The following is a 20,786-nucleotide window of genomic DNA, read 5'->3' as shown; positions in this document are numbered from 1 at the left end:
AGTGGAGCGCTCCCGGGCGGCGGCGGCGGCGGCCTGCTGGACCCACCCCGAAGGCGCCGGCGGCGGCCCCAGGCAGACCCGGAGGGTGAGTGGCGGGGCGGGCGGGGCGGGGGCAGCGCCGCTTTCGGGGGGCGGGGGCCCTCCGTGCAAGCGGGGCCCGGCCCGGCCCGGCCCGTGGGGAAGCGCCGCCCGGCCGCCAAGGGCCGTGCTGGGGAGGGGGCGCCTCGCCCGCCCCGCCCCCGCCCCGCCCCGGCCCCACAACAGCGGGGGCGTGGCCTGGCGCCTCCAAGTGGGGTGTCCGGCTGGTGGGGTGCAGGCGGAGGCCTGCCTGCTCCCGATGGGGAGGGTGGCCGGCCGGGGCCGCGCCGAGGGCCCGGGCCGGGGTGCCCTTGCGGGGGGCAGTCCTCCTGGGGGCCCCACGGGGGTGTGGCCTCCTCCTCGGAGGGGCTGCGGGCGAGGATGAGGGGGCGGCTTTCCCAGGAGGTGAGGAGGGCGGGGAAGGTGGAGGTCGGGAAACCCGGTAGCTAAGAACAAGGTTGTTTGGGAGGGTGGGCAGCTAATGCACATCCAAGGCGTGTGGCTCTCGCTAAGGTTTTGCCCCCCCCCCCACGAAACAATCCCCAGATTGGCTCACAAAGTCTCCCAGTGAAACCGCAGGTTGAAATATGCACATTTCTTCTGCCTCCTTCCACCATGGCCAAGAAGTGATGTGTATGCGGGGGGGGGGCATGTCTCCTCCAGGAGAAATGAGGTCAAGCCCCCCCCCCCCGGTTGCTGATATCTTTGATGTAATTTGTGGGATCAGCACCCTGAGTTGCGGAGGTGTGTGCTTTCTGCAGGGTTGGAGTTTGCCCTGGTTGAGACACTGTCCCGTCTCTGTGAGTGTGGAAGGAGCTTGCACTAGGGCAGGTTCATGCAGGGGGCAGAGCCAACAGTGGGAAGGGAGCTGACCATGTCTGTAGCTAATAGGACGGGTTTGTAGGGTACAGAGCGGTGGGATTCCTGGCTAATGCATGCCCTGGCAGGGTTTGCAGGTTTCTTCCCCTTCTGTTACGGGGGGCAGAGCTCTTTCCCCTTTGTGTGGGCATCCAGCAGCTTCCTCTGGTCATGGAGAGGAGAGTGGCTTCCGCCACCTCGCTGCACGTCTTCTGAGGCCGCCTGCAAGGGGAAAAGTGCAAGCTTTGCTTGCTTGAGGGAATAGGCTGGGCTGGGGGAGAGTTTTTCCTTCCGGGGAGTGGAAAGCTCCTTCTGTCTGGAAAGAAGGGCCCCACTCTGCATTGGTGGCTAGTAGTCGCGAGCTGTGCTTCTGTGCCCTCGGACCAGCGCTTGTGGTCACAGAAAAGTCTTCCCAAGTAAGCAGCAGCCTTTGTAGCTCTGCAGAGCCGCAGAAAGCCGGGCTTCTTACCCCAAACACAACCCTGGAGATGGGTTTGGAGTGTGTGTTTTGCACCCTTGAATTGTGGGGTGCGGAGAAGCAGGAGCAGCCACAATTGTGCTTCCCAAGAAGGTCTTCCTGGGAAGGAAGGGATCACTTCCTCTCCCTCTCAGTGGGAGGGCCAGCCGGACTGCTAATGGAGGGGGGTTACTGCAGGAGCGTGGTCGTGGGTCCCTCTGATTTGCCCCAGCCCTGCAGGGCAGCTTGGGAAAAAAGGTTGCATTTTTCGGTACTTGTCTCACCTGGCGATTTTTTAAAAAGAGGAAAGAAATGCTTCACCCATCATCAAGTCCGTTGGTATGTATCGGGCACCTGCTTCTTTCAGACTGATGGGAGGAGGTGAGCTTCTGTGCAAAACCCACCTTTTCACTCTGCCCCTGTTGCTAATTGATGACAGTGACCTGTTTTAGAAATACCTTCTGTCGATTTCCTTCAGCCATGTCTGTTCTGACAGCCCAACAGCATTTTCATGCATCCAATTCAAGTACCCTTTGAGATCTCAGTATCGGGGCCTGAGTGTGCAGAACATCACATGAGAAAAGCCATGCCGGATCGAACCTGTTCCTCCTTTTATTATATCCTGTCGCTGAAGTACCTTGTTCAGGGCTTGTTGGAAGACTGTTTGAAAATATTCTCAGTGGGTGCAGTAAATACTGTCATCTCTCTGAGGGGTGTGGTACAAGGAATTAAGTGAAATTTAAAATCACTTTGTCATGTGTATAATAATAGCGTTATCACCTGAATATATTGATAAATACCGTGACAAATACCTGGAACTTGGTGTGGCAGTTCCTGTAGCCAAAAGGAAAGGATGGAAATCTCGATCTTCCATTCATCTTTGCTATATGTGGTATTTTTAGGAATTGCTTGGATCCAGTAGCATTTCTTACATCGAGCAAGCGGTGCCCGGCCCTCTGGCCACATTCGGTGATGCTGCCTCTGGGTGTGCTCCAGATTTGGTGGCATGAGTGCTGTTTATGGGCCGTACGCCACCTTCCTGTCCAGGTGCTCGCCTCTACGGAAAGGGTGCTATTTCTGTGGCGCTCCCTGAACTCATAGGAAGAGAGATGCCTTGCGGGGCATATAAGTCCATACTCTCCGTGCCCCTTTGGCTTCCAAGCTATGGCCACCAAGAGTGGCTTTAAGGCACAGTGTAACCGCGCATAGCGCATTCTTACATAAATCCTGCATCCCCACGACTGGAAATTGGGTGCAAGATGGCCGTGGATTTCTGTACCATACACCTTGCACATGGCTGTCTCTGCTATGGCGTTACTTCCGTGCAAACGTTCGAACTTCCTAAATTGTAGACTTGTGTGTTGTGTTTCTCCCTTTTCTAAGTTTGTTTGCTACCGATGCCGGAGAGCAAGTGCATCTGGCTGGGGCTGACCTTCCAGGTTAAATTCTTTGCAATGTTGTATTAATTCCTGCCAGCTTTCCTCTGTGTCACTTGCTTATACCTCCCCAAGCTCTGTCCGTGTGTTACTGATGTCGATTTCATTTTCTCTCACTGAAACCTCCAGCCTCCCCTTAACGCCGTAACAGTCTGTGCAAGGAAGCAATCATTTTGGATAATGGCTTTAAGTGCACTGTTTTCATTAAAAATAATAGTTGGATATGAGCACCGTGACTTCTATGTATGCCATATTTTTATTAGGCTTTGAATATGAGATAAAGTGACACAAACTTGTATTTTTCTTTCCTTTTTCTTTTTAGAATGTCCCCTTGTTGTTTGAGCTGCAGTTTTGGAAGCCGAAACGGCTTGCTAGGGAACGAGCACGAGGTTAAAACATCTTGGGGGTGCTTCCGACCCATGTTTTGGTGTGCCGTGCCTTTCTCTCAGGCTGACGCTCCCTTTACTGGTTGGGGCGGCCCAGCAGCTGCTGGTCTGGGCAAAACCGAAAATGGCTGGCCGAGTGAACAGGAGGGGAAAGGTGTGGCCCCCGCCCCATGTGCGATCCAGGGCCGCGTGCCCCATGCCGGACCCGCCTCGGTGTCTCCCTTCTTGTGGCAGAGGCTCGAAAGGGGGAAGCCGTTCAGACAGATGAGGATTGATTAGCAAACTGACCGACAGCAGAGCCATGCCTTTTTCCGTCGTAGATCAATACGGCGCAGTTGTATCTGGGGGCACACGGCTCTGTGTAAATATTATGATGTAAAGCACATTCCGTCCAAGCACGTGGCAGGCATCTTCAAGGAACCTGACCTTCGAGAGGTGGGGTGGAGTCAAACTTTGCTGGGCCTGCGGAGAACAGTTTCTCAATAGGGTCATTTTGGAGAAGCAGATGTTTTGGGGAGGGGATCTAAGCTGTGGCTTTGTGGGATCGGGGATTTTTACCTTCCTGCGGGATTTTGAATGGTCCTGGTTTTATCAGGGCCGCAGCCCGGGTTGTGCTTATGCACGGCATATTTAGTGGGATAATCTGAATACATGTTTTTAAAATCTCACATGGATTGTGTTAATTAGACTGGATCCCGAAACCTCAATAATGTGCTTGCATCGGTAGTATATTCAAAAGCGCTATCTGTTCATGGCTTTTGCTTCAGAAGCGTTTTCCTGGTAGACAAATTAGGCATCTTTTTCTTTCTTGTCCACACCAGGAATAAAATGGATTTTGTTTCTATGAGGCCTTGTCCTGTCTCTTTGTTTTGGACCCTTCAAACTGGACAAGCATTTCTCTGCTCTACCATTTCTCCAGCCGGATGCATTAAATACCTAATGGCCAGGTCTGTATGCAATGATAATGCTGTTTTTTAAAAACCCTTGATTGCCACAAGCCAGCGTGCTAGCTTAATTTACTCCCTCTTGGCTCCTCCTGCCAGCAGGGGGAACTAAATGAAGCACCCTTGGGTTGTACGGAATGACTTCTCAACCTGGAGCTTTGACTTGCTTCTCTCCTGACAAGCCGGAGTGGAACAGTCCAGCTTTGGCTTGTCAGGGAAGAAACAAGCCAGAATCCTGAGTCTGAACGTCACACTAAAAACCCACCCACAGAAGGTCCTGGGGCTGGACGGCTCTGCCTCACTGGCAGCCTCGGGCACGGGGGCTAACACACTGGCTTGTTCACAACTCAAGGCAGTAAAAACCCCGTCTTGTTTTCCGAGCGCGAATGGGGATTGAATCGCATGGCCTTTTGGCCCGGCTATTCATTTTCTCTCTCGACCCATGAGTGTATTTTTTCCCTGCCCAAGGAGAGAGTTGAGTATGGGGGATAAAACTGGTTGACAGCTCTTTCTGTCTTTACTGGGAAGGCCTTCTTGCCAAGAGTGGGGTTTTTTAATGGCTGCTCGACTAGCCCAGAGTTTATAAATTCCTCTTTGTTTTGAAGAAGACTTCAGTTATGTGCCTGGGGGAAGTATTTGAATCATTAGGGGAAAGTGGGGGAGATGGCCAGTTAGTGTGGTTGGATGAGGAGGTGGCAGACAAATTAAACTCTTGATTTCTACTCCTTGTTCTGGTTTTCCTCCCAGTCAGTGAGGTTTGTTGCTCTGGTCAACCGTTGGGCCTTCTTTTGTGGCTGTTGACCACCTGATTGTTCTGCAACACCACCCTCCTTGTCTGTGACTGAGGCTGAAGAAGCCAAAGTGGTGCCTAGGCCCGCCTGGGGGAGTCGGGCAGGTGTTGGCCTTGGCTGGCCATGTCCTGCTGGGTGCTCAGTCCAGGGCTGGAACGGGCATAGGGCCTGAGGAAGAGCCACTGCCGTGTGGCCTTCCTCCCCTCTCCTGCGCTCTCTCCATGGCTCCTGTTCGGACGACTGCCAGTCAGGTCCGCTTGGTTTCCGTGGGGCCCTGGGATGAGGGACGCCTCCAGGCCTTGGCCACTGCTGGGCCGGACTTTTTCCTCTGGGCAGGAGGATGGTGGTCTGAGCGGAGGGTCTCTTGCGGTCTGTCCTTTTCCATGGTTAGAAAACCCCTCCGGTGCAGGGGTGCGGGGCTGGCTATGACATAGCAGAGCCCCTTCCTGTTCCTCTTGACCAGCGCAGGGCACACCTGAGCCGAGGGCAGTGGGCACAGGTGGAGAGCTCAGGACGGGACACGGCTCTGGGGTGGGAGAGGGGATTTGCGTGTGCTGAAGGGGGTTGTGCTCCTCACGGGAGGACAGGCACGGAGTTCAGTGTCTTCCGGAGAGTGGAGCCGCCTTGAGCCGCTTGGCCTGTGGCACAAGTGCCGGGATCTTTGCATTGCCACCGTGGACGGTCCATGGAACGGCCTTTCGAAGATGGCGGCAGACGCTGGCGAGTGCTGAATCTTGTTGCGTGTCTCCTGTGCTGCCGGTTAGCGTCACGTCGCTGGCACTGTACAACGCGCGGAGAAACCAGTGTTACGGCGTGCTTACCTGGGTCAGACTCCTGGTCTGTTTAGCTTAGCATGCCCTGCACTGACTGGCAGCAGCGGCTTCCCTGGGCCTCCGGCAGGCAGGGCGACCTTCCTTTCCACCAGCAGTGAGCTTTCTCACTTTCTCGAGATGTGGCCTCTCCTGTGCTCCGTGCCTTCTCGGATTCCTGCATCTTCCTCGGCCTCCGCGCATACTGCCTCTTGCTCTGCTCTGCTCTGCTCGCCGCGACTTCCTCTTTCTCAGCAGGCCGGCCTCCTGGGTTTGGCCCTCTTTGGGTGGGGTGTCGCTGCCGGCAGCCTGATTCTTGCTGATAGTTGGCTTTGCATCAACTTCGGTGTGGAAGGACCAGAGGGGAGCAGCACCCACCCCAGAGGTTCCTCTTCATGCTTTCTAAAACCAGCAAGGACCCCCAGACGGCCTCCTGGCCATCAAAATCAGGTACAACTGGCGGTGAAAAATTCGGGACAAAATGCCCCCGTGCTGCAGCACTGTCAGTGGGCCGGCACCCAGGTGCCACGGAGGGGTGCTTGGCTGCTGCCTCCCTTCCGATCCCTCAGCCGGCGCAGCTGGTTGCTGCGAGGACAGCTGTCTCATTCGAAGGGGCTAGGCCTGTGCCGGAGGGAAGCCCACGTATTGGCAGTTTAAATGCAAAGTGAGCCCAGGAAAGGTTTGGTGGCGGGACAGTGAGGGCTGTAGCCCCGGGATCGTTCAGTTGCGTGTCTGCCGTGCACACCAGCCGTAAAAGTACCCGGCGCCGTTTTCCCTTACCTGCCCCGTCCAGGTGTGCCGCTGCCGGTGTCGTCAGCGGCTTGAAAGGAGGATTAAAAGCTGCCTTCAGACATGGAAAGCCTTCCCTGCGCTGGCTTGGCTACCTGGAGGTGATCCCTGCTGCGCGCACACGCCTACTTCAGGAAGCACATAAGCGCCAGCTCCGAGCCGCCGAGCGCCAGTCTGAGATGGGCAGCTGGTCCGGCTCGCGGGGAAGGATGCTTGCAGACGTACGTGAGCAGGGGAGGCCCAGGTCCAGACGTGGCCTCGTGCACGTGGCGGGGCCACCAAGTTCCAGGGCACTGCTGCCCTCGCGGCCTTTTGGGACGGCGGCTTTTTTTGCCAGAGGTCTAGGAGGACAAACGTTGGGAAGGCTTGGGGGGGGGGGGGGGAGAACGCCTTTGGCCGTCGTCTCGAAGCAGAAGAGCGGTCCTGGGCACTTGTAGAGAGAACTCCCCTGGTTCAGCTGTCAGAGCGGCTCTCCGTCGATGCGTCACATGCATTCCTCTGCCGGGCTCCGCTGAGGTGCAGGTTTGCTTGTGGCTCCGAGAACGCCACTCGCATAATCCTCGTTTGGCTCTGATGAGCAGAGATCGGCACCAAACCCTCTGCTGCAGCAAACCGTGCTTTGGTGGCGGGCAACGTTTAATCTCTGTGTTCCGGCAGCTTTTCTTCCGCACGCGAGATGCAAGGGCCAGTGTAGTGCCGTGCCCCATATCCCGGGCTGATCAGCCAGTCGCCCCGGTGGGAGCCCTGCAAGACGCACGGGGGCAACGCTGCTCTCCTGCCAGCCTCCCCCTGCAGCGTGCATTCTGAGGCAGGCGCCCTCTGATCCCAGGCGTGGCTTATAGCCGTCCTGGCGCGTGCAGATGCATCCTCCATGGGTTTGTCTAATCCCCCTTTAGCCCGTCGAAGAGGGTGGCCCTTCACAGTCGGAGCCCATCGTTCCGTTGTGCCTTCCATGAGGAGCCACAACCCTTGTGTTGGCCCTGCCGTCCCCTGCCCTCCGGCTTCGTGGGAAGGCCCCACTGGGTTCCGGTATTAGGACGCGGGGGAAATATTATGCATCCCACATAATATCATACTCCTCTTGCACGTGTCCCCTTACCGCTTAAAACCCCCCACTTAACAGAGTCGAGCATCGTAGTCTTTCCTGGGGGATCACTGTAGCTCCTCCTTGAGGTCCGGTGACATACCTGAAGTTGCCCCCTTCCCTTTCCCAGTGGGCGCACCTTGGGGGAAAAGAGACGCAAGCTGCCAGGTAGGGGGCTGAAGGCACTGCAGCAGAAGTAGGATAAAACCGCCTCCTCTGCCGGGTCTCGCATGTCCAAATTGGCAGTCTGTCCACGGAATTCGACTCTCTGCCCCTCTGGACTCGATGGGGGCACTCCTGGGTCGATGGACACGGGGGTTGCAAAGCGGAAGTGCCCTTCGGGCCTGCTGTCTATAAGAAAAGGCCCCGTTGTTCAGAAGAGCTTTAGTCGTTTTTTTAAGAAGTTGTGCCATCTTGAAGGGGGACCGTGCTGGCACCTGGGGAAGGAGCGGGTGTGGAAGATAGGAGGCCGATTCGCTGCCTTTCGCCGGGGATTCATGCCTTCCTTCAGGCAGGAAGAACAAAGGCAGTGCTTGTTGTTTTGACTCATCCTCTCCCCACATGTTAGTTAACAAGTTGTTCTGTTCAATCATGTGAGGGCAGGGGAGGGGAGGCAGGAGAAATGCTTAAGTTGCGCTGGCCTGCAGAAGGACCCGTTGCTTTTTCTCCCGGGAGCCGTGGCTGGAGCAGAGTGCCCCATGGCAGAAATGCCCCAAATCGCGGCCGTTGGCCTTGTCCAATCAGAGGCTCAAAACCTGGTATTAAAAAGAGAACAATTCGATTACAGGGGATGGAGTTTCTTCACCAGGGACTAAGAAAAGGAGCGGAACAGCTCCTTTAATTTGTTAAACGTGTTTAGCAAAATGTGGCACGAATGTGTGGCAGGTCTTTGAGAGAGCTCCGTGTGCTCGCCGAGTCACACGCACAGCCAGTTTCTAAGCATCTTCACAGATATTGGCTGGTAAACAAAACACATCCCTGTAGCTTCTCCTAATCTAGCGTCCCCTTTCCCCTTCCAAATAGCCCCAAATGCTTGTTTAACCATCTTGTCAGGCTTTCAAACACGTGTTGTATTTTATTTGGAAGTTGTGGGTGTTTTTTTTTTTCTTTGCACTCCTTGATTAACTAACTTGATTTGTTCTCTGAAGGGAATTTGCCATGATGACCTTTTGAATGTTGCCATTGAAAAGAGATGTCCTTAGTTGGTCCTTTCTCTCGTGGTTGAGGGATTTATATGTCATATTTGACTTCGATTGGTCATCTTAAATAGGCATGGAAGGCATCTGTGATGCAGAACAAATTTCCACTTCCTGTTACCTCTCTGATATGTTCCTCTTTCCACCCTGATGCTGGAATTCAGGCGGCTTTTGGTGTTCATCGTGCGAAGATGTTTGTTTTAATTATACATCGGTTCCCATTACTTTGCCTACTCAAACGACATTCCACTCGGAGCCACACTTGCTTCTAAGTCAATAACAGCCCGTCTTTGGCAAACCCTAATTTTAGCTGTTTGAGCGAGTGCTTGTAGAACAAGCTGATTGTCTGAATTCGTATTCTGTCATGAGTGTTTTGATCCCATGCAGCACAGGGGACTGTCGTCTCGTATCAGCTTAGCAGCTCTGAGATCCCCCCAGCGCTGCGTGGCCCTCGGAGGTGAACCGAGCTGTGAGGCGTCACGCCCTAACCGCATGCCGTGGGGAGAAACTGCCGGAGACCCAGGTGTGCGCGGTCTGGCCACGGGAAGGTGCCCCAGCGAGGCCTGGCTTGGAGCTTGTCCGGCTGGACAGATCCTGAATCACGGTTAAGGCCGGCGAGGGATTTGTCCAGAGAGACTGAAAGGCTGAGGGGAATTGCTCGGAGCCTAGCCCAGCAGCTGGAAGGTTAAGGACCGGTGGACTTGTTCAGGAAGTACGAATGCCGGGGCGCGGGAGACAAAGCCTCTGAGTGCGGCAGGACGGCCCAGAACAATGGTCATGCCAAGACCTCTGGGGAGATCTGTGATGGGCCAGGCCAGGGGCATCGCATGAGCTTCCTTGCACAACCGCCCCGTGCCTGAAACGGAGCTCCTTCGGGCAGTCGGTCAGGAATGCCAAGTGCAGCCGGATTCCTGGAGCACGGCATTTACTGCTCATGCAAATATCCACTGGGAAATTCCCCTGAAGCTGCTCTGCTCCGGGCTGCGATCCTAAACGGGTCTTGGGGAGACTCTTGAAGTCAGCAGGACTTAACTTTTTGAGGAAGCGCGGCGAGCTGTTGGCTGCAGCCTGGGTGTCTCCAGGCCGCTGTGCCAAACCACGGCCACCCCCCAAAGTCTCTGTGCCGTGGCGGGAAGCACCGGGCACGGCTGGCACAGCAGCTCCCGTGGGAGGCACAGGCCAGACCGCCACCATGGGGGCCCCGGCTGCCCCGGCCTCCTTCCGTGACCGGCGTAACTCTGCGGTGCGGTTCTCTGTGAAATGCTTTCCCCAGAACCGCAGGCAAGCCACGGCTGCGGTCCTTCAGGGCCGGCCCTTCCGACCTCATCTCTTCTGGCCGGGAAGGAGTCTTCCCGGAAGCAGGAATCACTTGATCGGCTTTGCCGAAAGAGCTGCTCCAGAGGAATTTCCACTCGTGCTCTTGCTCCACGGAAGAGTCCCTGCAACCCCCTGTGCCCCTCACTGAGGCAGGCACGACGCGTGTCCCCGTGGCACCCTTCTCGCATGGAAGGAGCCCCCACTTGTCCCGGGCATTTTGTGTGCCAGTTTAAGGTGACACCGGCTCTCCCGCGCCGCCACTCACTCCAGCGGCTCCGACATTCGCTGCTCTGTAAAGCCTTCGGAGAATCCGAGGCTCAAATCGCTCTGCTTGAGTGGCGAGCGGTTGGGAACTCCGGCTGTACAGCTGCTCACAGAACCTCCCCTGAGTTACTCTCTTCCAGTATGTGAAAGGTCTTGTGGAAGGAGCTCTCCCCCCCGCCTCTTTAATCTCCTGGAATATTGAAACCTTGAGAAGTGAAGGAACAAGGGGGTACTTTGTTATCTCGTGCCTGTTCTTGTTGGGCAGAGCGTGGCTTGTCTCGGCAACCTCCTTTATTCTGCAGCCCCTCCGACCAGGGGTTCCCAAACTTTTTCGGTCGCGGAACCTCTCTGAAGACCTTTGCTTTCTGCAGGGCCTGAGCTCTGTCCCTGATTTTTACTGAGCGTCGTGAACCCGCAGCATTCTGCCTTCTTTAATCTGTCCCTCTTGCCTGGGCATAACGTAGTAGGTTTGGAAATAAAGAGAAAGCATTTTAAATATAATGAATGAATAAATCCATTACATGGTAATATTCCAAATGAATTCATTTGATTATTCCCAACACTACACAATAGAGTCCTAAGAACCAAATGACGTGGTGCATTTCCTCCTTCGCTGCTTGGACACCAGCTGGCAATCGTGTGGTCCCATTTCAAAATCTCTTTTAATTTTGATTTTTGAGATTTTCTGCAGAACCCCTCCAAGGCTTTTGCAGAGCCCTAGGGTTCCGCGCAACACAGTTTGGGAACCGCTGCCTTGGACAGTTTCCCACTCTGCGGCGTCTGCAGCTTTCTGGCACATGGATGGGCCGTGGTGTGGGGAAGAGGGCCCCGCTCCGTGGGAGAGCACACGGGTCCACACAGCTGGGAAGGAACTCTTTCTAAAACCCCGGCGGGCCACTGTCGGTCCATGTCAGCAGGCCTGAGCTGGATACGCCAGTGGCCTGACTCAGCCCGGCCCAGCCCAGCCGCCGGCGTCCCGAGGAGTGAAATAGATGGCCCCGTCGCAGCTGTGCTGCCCCGACTCTCCCTTTCTGAAGGGGGAGCGCTTGCTGGGCCTGCGAGGAGCCTGCCGGGGCCGCGGGTCTGAACGCGGTGCTGTCACTGTGATGCTGCGCCCTGGCACCAGCGTTAAAGGGACTGAGGAGCAGAGATGCCAGCTCCACGGAGAGGAATGAAATGGAAGGATTTAAACGGAAAGGTCCAGCTTGGGGAAATGTCTGCATGCCAGATCGGCCGAAGTGACCGGATACTTAGGCAGCCCCCCCGGAGGTCGGCTTGTTTGCTACCGAAAGCCCCGTCAGAAAGGTTTTCCAGATGCATCTTCAGGTCCAGGAGCCTAAGCACTCGAACTAAATCAAAAGGCGGAATTGCATCAAAATGGCGGCCTTAGACCTGGCTGCCTAAAGAGCAAAGAAAACAGTGGCTGAGGAAACAGATTGTGAGCCAGAAATGTATTTCTTCACCCACAGGTTTCCTGGGTCACCTTGCGCAGGGCACTGTTAATTCCCCACATCGCCCGGCGTGCGGTCTGGCGCTTCTAGCGTCGGGCATCTTCTCGGCTTCCCTGGGACGCAAGGGTGGCCATTTGGAGGGCTTTAAAGGGGGATTGGACAATTGTGTGCAGGAGGAGGAGGAGGAGGAGGAAGGCTGCCAAATGCATCCAGTGCTGGGGAGCACAGGTCGGGGCAGCTGCCCTGCTCGTGGCCTCCCCCAGGCAGCAGGCCGGGCCAGGTCGCTCCGCGGCCTGATCCAGCACGGCCCTTCCTGCATTCTTCCCCCATGCCTGAGGACCTGGGGAGAGGCGTGCTGCATCCGGCTGGAGGGGGAGAGCCCTCTTCTGCGGTGGTTTCCTAGCAACTGGCGTTCGAAGGCACCGTGCCCGTGCTCCTGGAGGCGGCACATGGCCACCCGGGCTAGTGGCCACTCCCACCGGCGCGCAGCGTTTGGCTAGCTGTGCGGACTTGGGCGGGCAGCAGGCCTCGTCTTCGTTCGCCGTCCGTAGTCTGGGGCTCTGCCCTCGCCCCGAGGTGCCGGTGGCAGGGCCGGGAGCAGCCGCGCGCCCGTCGCTGGCCCTCCGCCCTGGCGTCGAGGGGCGTGCGGCCAGGCCGGAGCGGCGGTAGGCTGGCTGGCCCGGTCAGGCCCCCTCCCTTGGACCAGAAATCGTGGGGGAAGGGGGCACTGTGAGCTCACGGCCTGTCTTCTTTCTTTGCAAAGCTCTGCGACGACTCAAAGATGGAACATGACCTCATTATCGTTTGAGCTGAGAATAATTCCTCTAGTGATACAGCGTGTGCTGTCGCTTGTCGCCTCTTCCCACCCACCTGCCTCTTCAGCCTGCCTGCCTGCCTGCCTGCCGCCACTGCGCTGCGCTGGGCTGCAAAGGCAGAAATGCGCATTCGGTGGCATGTTAGTCCCCCTCCGGAGTGAGCATTAAGGCGTCTCATGGTGGCTTTTCCTGATGCCAAGGACACCGCGGGCAACAGCCGCTTCCAGAGTCCCTCATTTTTCATCTCAGCATGGCATATCCCTCCCCACAGTCAGCTTGGGAGAAGAGTGCCCGGTCGACTTCCACCTCCTGGGCTGGTGGTCTACACTGTCACCTTGGGCTAGAGGGGGAGGTGCCAGAGTAGTCGCTTCCAGCAGGTGCTTTGCTCAGCAAGACTGGCAAGTCGGCACGTGAGCAGAAGAACCCAGGTGGGAGGCCTGACTAAAAGCGAGCGTTCCCTGCCGGTCAGGAGCCTGCCACGGCCCGGCGTGTCTGGTGACGTGGACCTGCCCACGGCAAGAGAGTGGGCCGAATCCAGCATCTGCTGAGCCTCCCATGATGGCCAGCTGGATGGAGCGGGGGCAAGCAACTTGCTCCCCTCCAGGCATGTGGACCGGTCGGAACAGCTGGCGGTGGGGGATTGTGGGAGATGCTGTCCAAAGCATTTTCCCAGGAGCTGTGTTTCCTAGTTCCTGGTCCCCAGGCTCCCACCAGAAGGGTTCAAATCCCAGTTCCAGCATCAGAACCCCCGAAGAAGCAGGCATTATCTCTAATTGCAGGCACAATATTTTTAAAAGAAAGTTTACTGTGCAGTCATGGGCGAATTCCTCCTGGAATGGCTTCTGAATCGCTCCTGAATCTTATGAAGTCGGCGCGTCTGTGCGTGGAGGGTTGGGGGGGACTTGGATTTCTTAATGTTCTGCCAGATTAGAAACTGCTCAGATCCTGCATTTCTGGCTCCATTGCTATAGAAACAGCAGAGGAGTGGCTGGTTTCTCCGTTCTGCGGGTGGGTATTCTCCGCGTGGCCTGGCTGAACGGCAGGGTGGCTCTGCACGGGCGGGCCAAGGTGCACCGCTCCGGGACCGCGCGCCCGGCCAGCTGGCTGGTGGCGCTGGGGGAGCGCCCAGCTCTCGGCCTGGCTGGCCTGACGCGGCCTGCTCTGGCCGGCAGCCGCTCCCCACTTCAGGTGGCCCTGCCCCGGATGACTCGTGTGTATGTGATGCCTGCCGATGAACCTGGCACTCTGCCTGCGGGGTTTGGGGCGGCGGGACAGGGAAGGTGCCGCCAGCCAAAGCGAGGCCTTTCGCTGAGCGTGGTGCCTTATGGGCGCTGCCGAGGCGTCCGGAGGGCATGCATTGTCAACCGGGTGCCCTCCAGAGGCGTTGCACAGCAACATCTGCCTCGGCCAGAATGGAAGGCGGGAGCTGGTGTCCCGCAGAGGCCGCTGCCCTGAAGCTCGGCGTCTTCCGAGCCCCGGGGGCACGACTGGACTGGCCAGCCTAGGTGGGGCGGGGGCTGCCCGCGTTCCGCTGTTGCCCTCTAACACGCGCTTCCCCCCCCCCCCCCCCCCCGTGGTCCTTTGCAGTGATCCATGCTGAAGAGGCTGCATTCATTCCGATGAGCCCAGGGTCAGGGTGGCCCTTGCAAGCCAGATAGTGGGTTGGCCACCTGCCCGGCAGAATGCCATCCACCAACCGAGCGGGCAGCCTGAAGGACCCGGAAATCGCGGAACTCTTCTTCAAGGAAGACCCAGAGAAGCTCTTCACGGATCTCCGAGAGATCGGCCATGGAAGCTTTGGAGCGGTGTATTTTGTAAGAGGCCTGGGGTGGGGTGGGGTGGGCCATGCCGGTGTTTTGTCCTGGGGAGGACAAATTGGAGGCGTTTCTCAGAGAGGGAGCCGCTGCTGATAGGTCCGGGAGAGCCAGCGGGGCGGCACATGCCGGCGCAGAGGGGCCCTATTCTGGCAAGAGTCACCCACCAGGCCGACTGAGGCCAGGCTGGACCCCCCACGGTGCCCATGGCAGCCTTGCCGGTCCAGTAAGCAGGACCCACAGGCGGGCTGGCAGGGCAGTGCTGCGGGCACCTGCGGGGCATCTGCGGCCTCTGCCCCGGCGCTCGCTCCAGTGGGCAGGAGGGAGGCGGAGGCCTGGCCTGCAGGCCCACGGGGTCCCCCCTGCCAGGCAGGGCAGGTGAGGAGGCGGCCGCAGAGCAGGAGCAGCTGAGGGAACCCTTGCCCAGGGCCCTGGAAGCCTCAAACTGGCGCCAGGGAGCCGGGGAGGGAGGAGGGGCTCGCCTGCCACCTCGTCAGCTGGCCGCCCGGATCGCAAGGGCCCGGCTGCCTCCGCGGGAGGCGCGCCCTGACGCAGCTCGGCCTCCTCGTCCCGGCCGAGGACTGCCTCCGTGGGACAATGGCAGCCCTCACAAAAGCGGCCATTGTGCGGAGGCGGCGGCGGTGCTGGCTGGGCCGCGCACGGGCCCCCACACTCAGCTGGGCATTGTCTCGCGCAGCTGGGGGGGCCTTCCTGTTCGAGCCGTGCACCTGCCGGCGCAGCGCAGCCCGGAGGGTTGTGGGGAGGGCAGTGCGGGCTGCTGGCCAGCACCGCCCGGGGCCGCAACGCCGCATTCCCACGTTGGGGAGAGAGCTGGGGTGCGGCAGCCGGCTGCGGGCGGAGAGGATCCGGAAGCAGGGCCGCTTCCGGGCCTGGCACCCTCCCGGCCGCAGACGGTGGACCGCGGGGGCTGCGCAGTGTGCGGCAGGCTTCCCCGGGACCCGCCCGTGTGCCCGCTGGGGGCCGGGGCAGGGAGAGCAGCGAGGGGACGAGACGGCTGCCTTCCAGGCGGGCGAACGAGGCAAGAGCTCGGCGAGCTCGTGTGCAGCTGCTCTCTCCGGCCTCGGGCCTTGCTCGCACTCACGGAGCTCCGTCCTCCCGCCAAGAAGGCGCCCCCCCGCCTCCCCCCCCCCGCTGCATGTGCGTGGTGCTGGCCAGCCATGACATCATTCTGGCGCTCCACTCCAGGCTACCTGCAGCCTGCCAGTCATGCGGCGTCCGGGTGCCCCGTCTGCAGCATGAGCATCTCGTGCCTCCTCTCTGCTCGGTGACGGGCCGGCCTCCTCGGCCCCGGGGCACACTTCCCGGCCACAAGCCCCTTCAGGTGCTCCAGGCCCAGGGGGGGTGGATGGTGTGGGAGCCGCCCTCGGGAGCGCCTGCGCTGCGTGGGGGCCGCTGGGTCGGCAAGCGCACCCCCAGGAGGGTTCTCTGGCAGCCGCTCGCCAGAGCTGGGCCACAGCGGAGCCGGGGCGGCCCGTAGCCCGCGGCAGCGAGAGCGGGTCGCTGAGGCTTCGCGGTCTCTGGCGCAGGGGCTGCTTGGGGCAAGGGGCGTCCCGGAGCAGCCTTCCCTGGGGCGGCGCAGCCCGGTCGGGGCCCCAGGCGCCCCGGCTTTTGCCACTGGTCCCCTGGCAGGCCCTTTCCTTGGACCAGACCGGGGGAGGGGGGGCGCAGTCCCTTCCGAGCTCCTCCGGCCCCTCGTCCGGGCCCCACTGCCGGAACGGCGCCTCGCCGCGCTCGGGCTCGATGCGGCTGCACCTCCCGGGCGCGGAAGAGTGATGCGTGGCGTCTTCCCCTGTCGCAGGCACGTGACGTGCGCACCAACGAAGTGGTGGCCATCAAGAAGATGTCCTACAGTGGGAAGCAGTCCAACGAGGTAGGCGAGCCGCCCCGGCCTGTGCCGCCCCTGTGCCTGCCGCCAGCGCCGGCTGGTGCCGTCCGAATCGGTTTGCGCTTTGCCCGGAGGGGAAGACCGGGCCCGAATGAAGAGGCCTGGGCTCAGCACGTCGCCCGGGGAAAAGAGCTCCCCAGGTTTTTCGGCCCACGCTCCCCCAGTTCAGCCGCGAGCAGAACTCGTCATGCAAGGCGCAGGCCCGAGGGGAGCGTTCCTCCCTGGACACGCACACTGCTGGCGTGATGGCCAAGCCGCGCAGGCGTGGCGGAGGCGCTGGGGTGGGGAAATCCCCCAGCAGAGGGGGGCAGAGGGGTGGGGGTCCTGGTTTCATGGGTTCGGGCAAGCAGTAGGCATGAGGCCCGCTACTCCGGGGGCGGAGGTCACAAGGGGGAGGCATGAAGAGCGGAAGGGGTAGCTCTGATCCTACGCAGTAGGGTTTGCTCGCTCCCTGAGCTGTTCGGGGCTTTGAGCAGGCCTGCTCCCCTCTCGGTTTCCGTGGGTATTTGATCATCATGAGGACTAGAAGTGTGCCTTTCAAAGTAAAACAAAGCCCGCTCCTGTTCTCAGAAGAGTTTAAGCACCAGCCTCAAGCTCGCCCACCCTTGGCCAGGCGCAGCACGAAATCCACTCGCCGGTCAAGTACCGATCTGGGGCGGAGGGGAGGGGAGGCGGGCTGGGTTTTGTGTGCCGAGGGGCTGAGGCATCCCGAAACATCCCGTTGCGGCACTCCCTGGTGCCCCTCTCCTGGCGGCAGGTTGAGGACCGGGTGCCTGCCTCCTCCTCGGCGGCAGGTGGGGCAGCGCCTGTGTCCGGCCTGCCCCAGCCCTGTCTTCCGAGGACCGGCCCCACACGGGGAGCTTGGGAACTGAGGTCCCGTTTCCCCAGGGCTCAAGCCCTCGCCTTTCATTCTGCCGAAGGAGCGAGGCGCCTCTCGTCTTAACGGGGTGGCGAGGACGGTCTAATTGGTATCTGCTGCTTCTGCTTCCCGCGTAAGTGGCACCGTTTCCGCATTCAGCTTGATAAGGTCACTCCTTTTACCCCTCCCCTTCCTCTCTCTTGTAGAAGTGGCAGGATATCATTAAAGAAGTCAAGTTCCTGCAAAGGATTCAGCATCCAAACAGTATAGAATACAAAGGCTGCTATTTGCGGGAGCACACGGCCTGGGTGAGAGACAGGCGCCGTGCGTGCGCACGTTTGCGGGGTGGGGAAGGCAGCGTGCGGCGGCGAGGGGGGCGTGGGTCCACGCTGGTGGGTCAGGTTAGAGGCCGCACTTTCCCCGGGGATGCTTGCCCTGCAGTGGAGAAGGCAAAGGCGGGGAGGGCCAGTGGCCCCGGCGGAATGGACGGAGGAGCCGTTCTCCCGCGGGAGAATTCGGGCAGGGGCCCCGTTTTGGGGGGGGGGCTGGTGTACGTGTGTGGGCATCACAGCCGCCGCAAGACGCCGGTAACGGGTCATTTTCCCTCTCCCCCGCGCAGCTTGTCATGGAATACTGTCTAGGTTCGGCATCAGATTTATTAGAAGGTACGTCCGCTCCGCTTGCCCGGCCGGCGAGCATTCTTGCGCCACGTGTGGGGGAAGCAGGGTCCCTGGGGCGCAGCGGGGGCCCCCCGTCCAGAGCCTGGCGGAGTCTCCCTGCATTCGTGTTCTGGCACGCATGCCTCCCTTCGCCCCAGGCCGCTTCTCGTGGCTCCGGCCACAGCTTCGTGGCTCCCTCCCCGGGGCGTCTCTGCCCCACGCGGCCCTGTCGCCCGCCTGGGTGCCGGCCGGCCTGGTCGTCCCGGAAGCCCTGCTGTGCGGCCGGCATGTCGGGCTTGCCAGTCCGGAGGCCGATCTTCGGGGTGGTACTTGCGCACGAAACGGCATGTTAGCTCGGCGGCTTCCCGGGGGCTTACCCAGCGAACACCCGGGCCACCCGGTCCCACCGTCCCTCCCCGCCAGCCCTTCCCGGCCTGGTGCCCCGAAATGCATCGGACCGCATCTGCCGTTCCCCGGCTGGGGACTTTGGGTGTCACGGACCGGTCCACCTGGCGGGCTCCAGGTCTCGCGAGGCCGCTCGGCGCGCCGCCTGCCGCCCAGGACCCGCCAAGTCCCCCGTTTGCTAGCTGAGCTTCTCTTTCCTCAAGTCCACAAGAAGCCGTTGCAGGAGATCGAAATCGCCGCAATTACACACGGCGCACTCCAAGGTTTAGCATATTTGCATTCCCACAACTTGATCCATAGGTGAGTCCTGCTGCGCGGCGTTCCGAATTGCGGCCGCTTGGATTTCCTGGGTTCCTCGGGTCCTGCTTATTAGCACTAGCCCGCCTTGCCCCTTGGGCGGTGGCTTCCGCTTTCGCTTGCCCAGAGCACAGGGAGCCTGCAGCGGGCAGCCAGCGTAGCGGGTCAGGCCGGCAGAGGGGAGAAAGCGACATACGCACCCCGGGAGTACTAAGGCTGTGCTTTGCGCAGGCCTAGGGCCTCCTCACGAGGGCGGAAGAAACCCCTCGGTAAACTTTTGGCCAGTGGGCGGAAGAGGCACGTTTCACTTCTGGGAATTTCCCCTGCAAGCGCATGTAGCTCCGAAGGTTGGCTAAAATAAAGCTGCTAGTGAGGAGGAGGAGGAGGAAGAGGAGGAAAACGCGAAGCCTATGCAGCCAGCTCTGCTGCCAGCCCAGGGGCCCCTGCTGCGTTGCGACCGGCAGCTTGATATCCTGCCGTCTCGCTGGGCGTGTCTTTCCTGTCTCGGCCCTCCCATTCAGCCCGTCCTCACGCGCTGCAGCCCCTCTTTTGGTATCCCGTCCTTTGCAGGGTCTCCGCTAGAGCACAGCAGGCACGGGTGGCACACGCCCCCGCCTCCAGCAGCCCCCCTTCGCTTGGGGACCTGCTCTGTCAGGCCACCTCTTCGATATTTGGGACAACACGGCGGCTTGCGCTTGACTTGCCGGGGCGAGCAAGCAAGCGAGCGAGCGCCCTGCCTCCTCGTGGCTGCACCGTAACTGCGTTTCTCTCGTTCCCAGAGATATCAAGGCAGGGAATATCCTGCTCACGGAACCGGGCCAGGTGAAGCTTGCGGACTTCGGCTCTGCTTCCATAGCCTCTCCGGCCAATTCCTTTGTGGGGACGCCATATTGGTAAGCCTGTGTCTGGCGGGGTTCTCCCCGGAGGCCGTCGGGACGAGGGTGGGCTGGGGCTTATTCGGCGCGTGTCTTTCCAAGGTTGCACGCCTCGAGTAACCAGTGGGGAAAGGGAAGACTTGTGGAGGAAGAACCCGGCAAGAGTCCTGCTGGAGCGAAGTCGCGGGCGGCTCTGTTCGGTTCTGCTCTTGCGACAGGGACAGGAGAACATCCGAGCACACGCTTGCCCCGTGTGTTCATTTCAAGTGGCGGAGTGTGGAGGCCCCTTGGACCAGGGAGACGGCCCCAGGTCTCCCTCCGTCTCGGCCAGCCTTGCCTCGTCCCTGCAGCCACACCGGGCGGAACTGCCGGGCTGAGCCGCTCCGTTTTTGCTCCCCAGGATGGCCCCAGAAGTGATTTTGGCCATGGATGAAGGGCAGTACGATGGCAAGGTGGACGTCTGGTCCCTGGGAATAACCTGCATTGAGCTGGGTAAGACGTGTCCCACATGCACCCGTCCCTCTGCCAGGGCTCCCACCTCGCCCGGGCATTTTGCAGCCCCCTCAGAAGTGGCCTCCTGGGCTTCTGCAGGAGGAAAAGTGCTTCCCCAACTCGTAGAATCACCCCAGTTCTTGGTGCATGCCATGTGTCCCGCAGGCAGCGAAGGGCTTCCTGTACCTCCTAGTCCAGTGATGGCGAACCTTTTCGAGACCGAGTGCCCAAAGTGCAGCACAAAACCCACTTATTTATCGCAAAGCGCCAACACTGCAATGAAACCTGAAAACTGAGATTTTAGTTTAGAAAAAACACCTCACAGCCAGTCCAAGCAAATATATACTCGCATTTATCCTGAGCAGTGCACTGATCAGCCATGCGAAAACTCGGACGAGTGGCGGCTAATGAGTCACGGCTCGTGGCCTCGTGGCCTGGCGCCACTATTCCTTTCCGAGCGTGCGCATGGCCCCTGTGTGCGCTGTTGTCCGATGCTCGGCGGCTGGCGCGATCCTGGAGCGACTTGCTCGCGTGCCCGCTGGGGCACATGTGCCCCAGGTTCGCCACCACTGGCCTAACCCGACCCTTGTGCACACCTCTAACCCTAATATGGCGGTAAAGTTCCATTGAAAAGAGGGTGATTTTGAAAAAGCCCTCCTTGAGTAGGTTTTTCTGCGCAGCTCATCCTTTCTGCCCATTCTAAACACATTCCAACCATCAGGATCGCTCCAGGACCCCTCGTTTTTCTAACCCTAACCCTACCCTGGTGCACACCCCTAACCCTAATATGGGGGTAAAGTTCCA

General features: G+C 59.6%; 1 protein-coding gene across 2 annotated transcripts in view; it reads left to right on the top strand.

Annotated features, from left to right (window-relative positions):
- Window positions 1-20: 20 nt before the first annotated feature.
- TAOK1 (TAO kinase 1) overlaps window positions 21-20,786 on the top strand; it is a 35,521-nt gene continuing 14,755 nt past the window's right edge. The window contains exons 1-8 of one of the 2 annotated variants that reach the window (XM_044430556.1): window positions 21-85; window positions 14,263-14,489; window positions 16,309-16,380; window positions 17,461-17,562; window positions 17,874-17,919; window positions 18,522-18,618; window positions 19,395-19,508; window positions 19,891-19,982. In XM_044430556.1, the coding sequence (XP_044286491.1) occupies window positions 14,358-14,489; window positions 16,309-16,380; window positions 17,461-17,562; window positions 17,874-17,919; window positions 18,522-18,618; window positions 19,395-19,508; window positions 19,891-19,982 (655 nt within the window). In that variant the 5' untranslated portion in view covers window positions 21-85; window positions 14,263-14,357. Of the gene's footprint in view, window positions 86-3,647; window positions 4,163-14,262; window positions 14,490-16,308; window positions 16,381-17,460; window positions 17,563-17,873; window positions 17,920-18,521; window positions 18,619-19,394; window positions 19,509-19,890; window positions 19,983-20,786 lie in introns of those variants that run through there. The other variant, XM_044430555.1, reaches the window with a different exon arrangement.

Source organism: Varanus komodoensis, unplaced genomic scaffold (assembly GCF_004798865.1).
Source record: "Varanus komodoensis strain SLA01 unplaced genomic scaffold, ASM479886v1 scaffold20_3, whole genome shotgun sequence".
NCBI lineage: Eukaryota > Metazoa > Chordata > Lepidosauria > Squamata > Varanidae > Varanus > Varanus komodoensis.
This window is presented reverse-complemented; position numbering and strand designations above follow the sequence as displayed.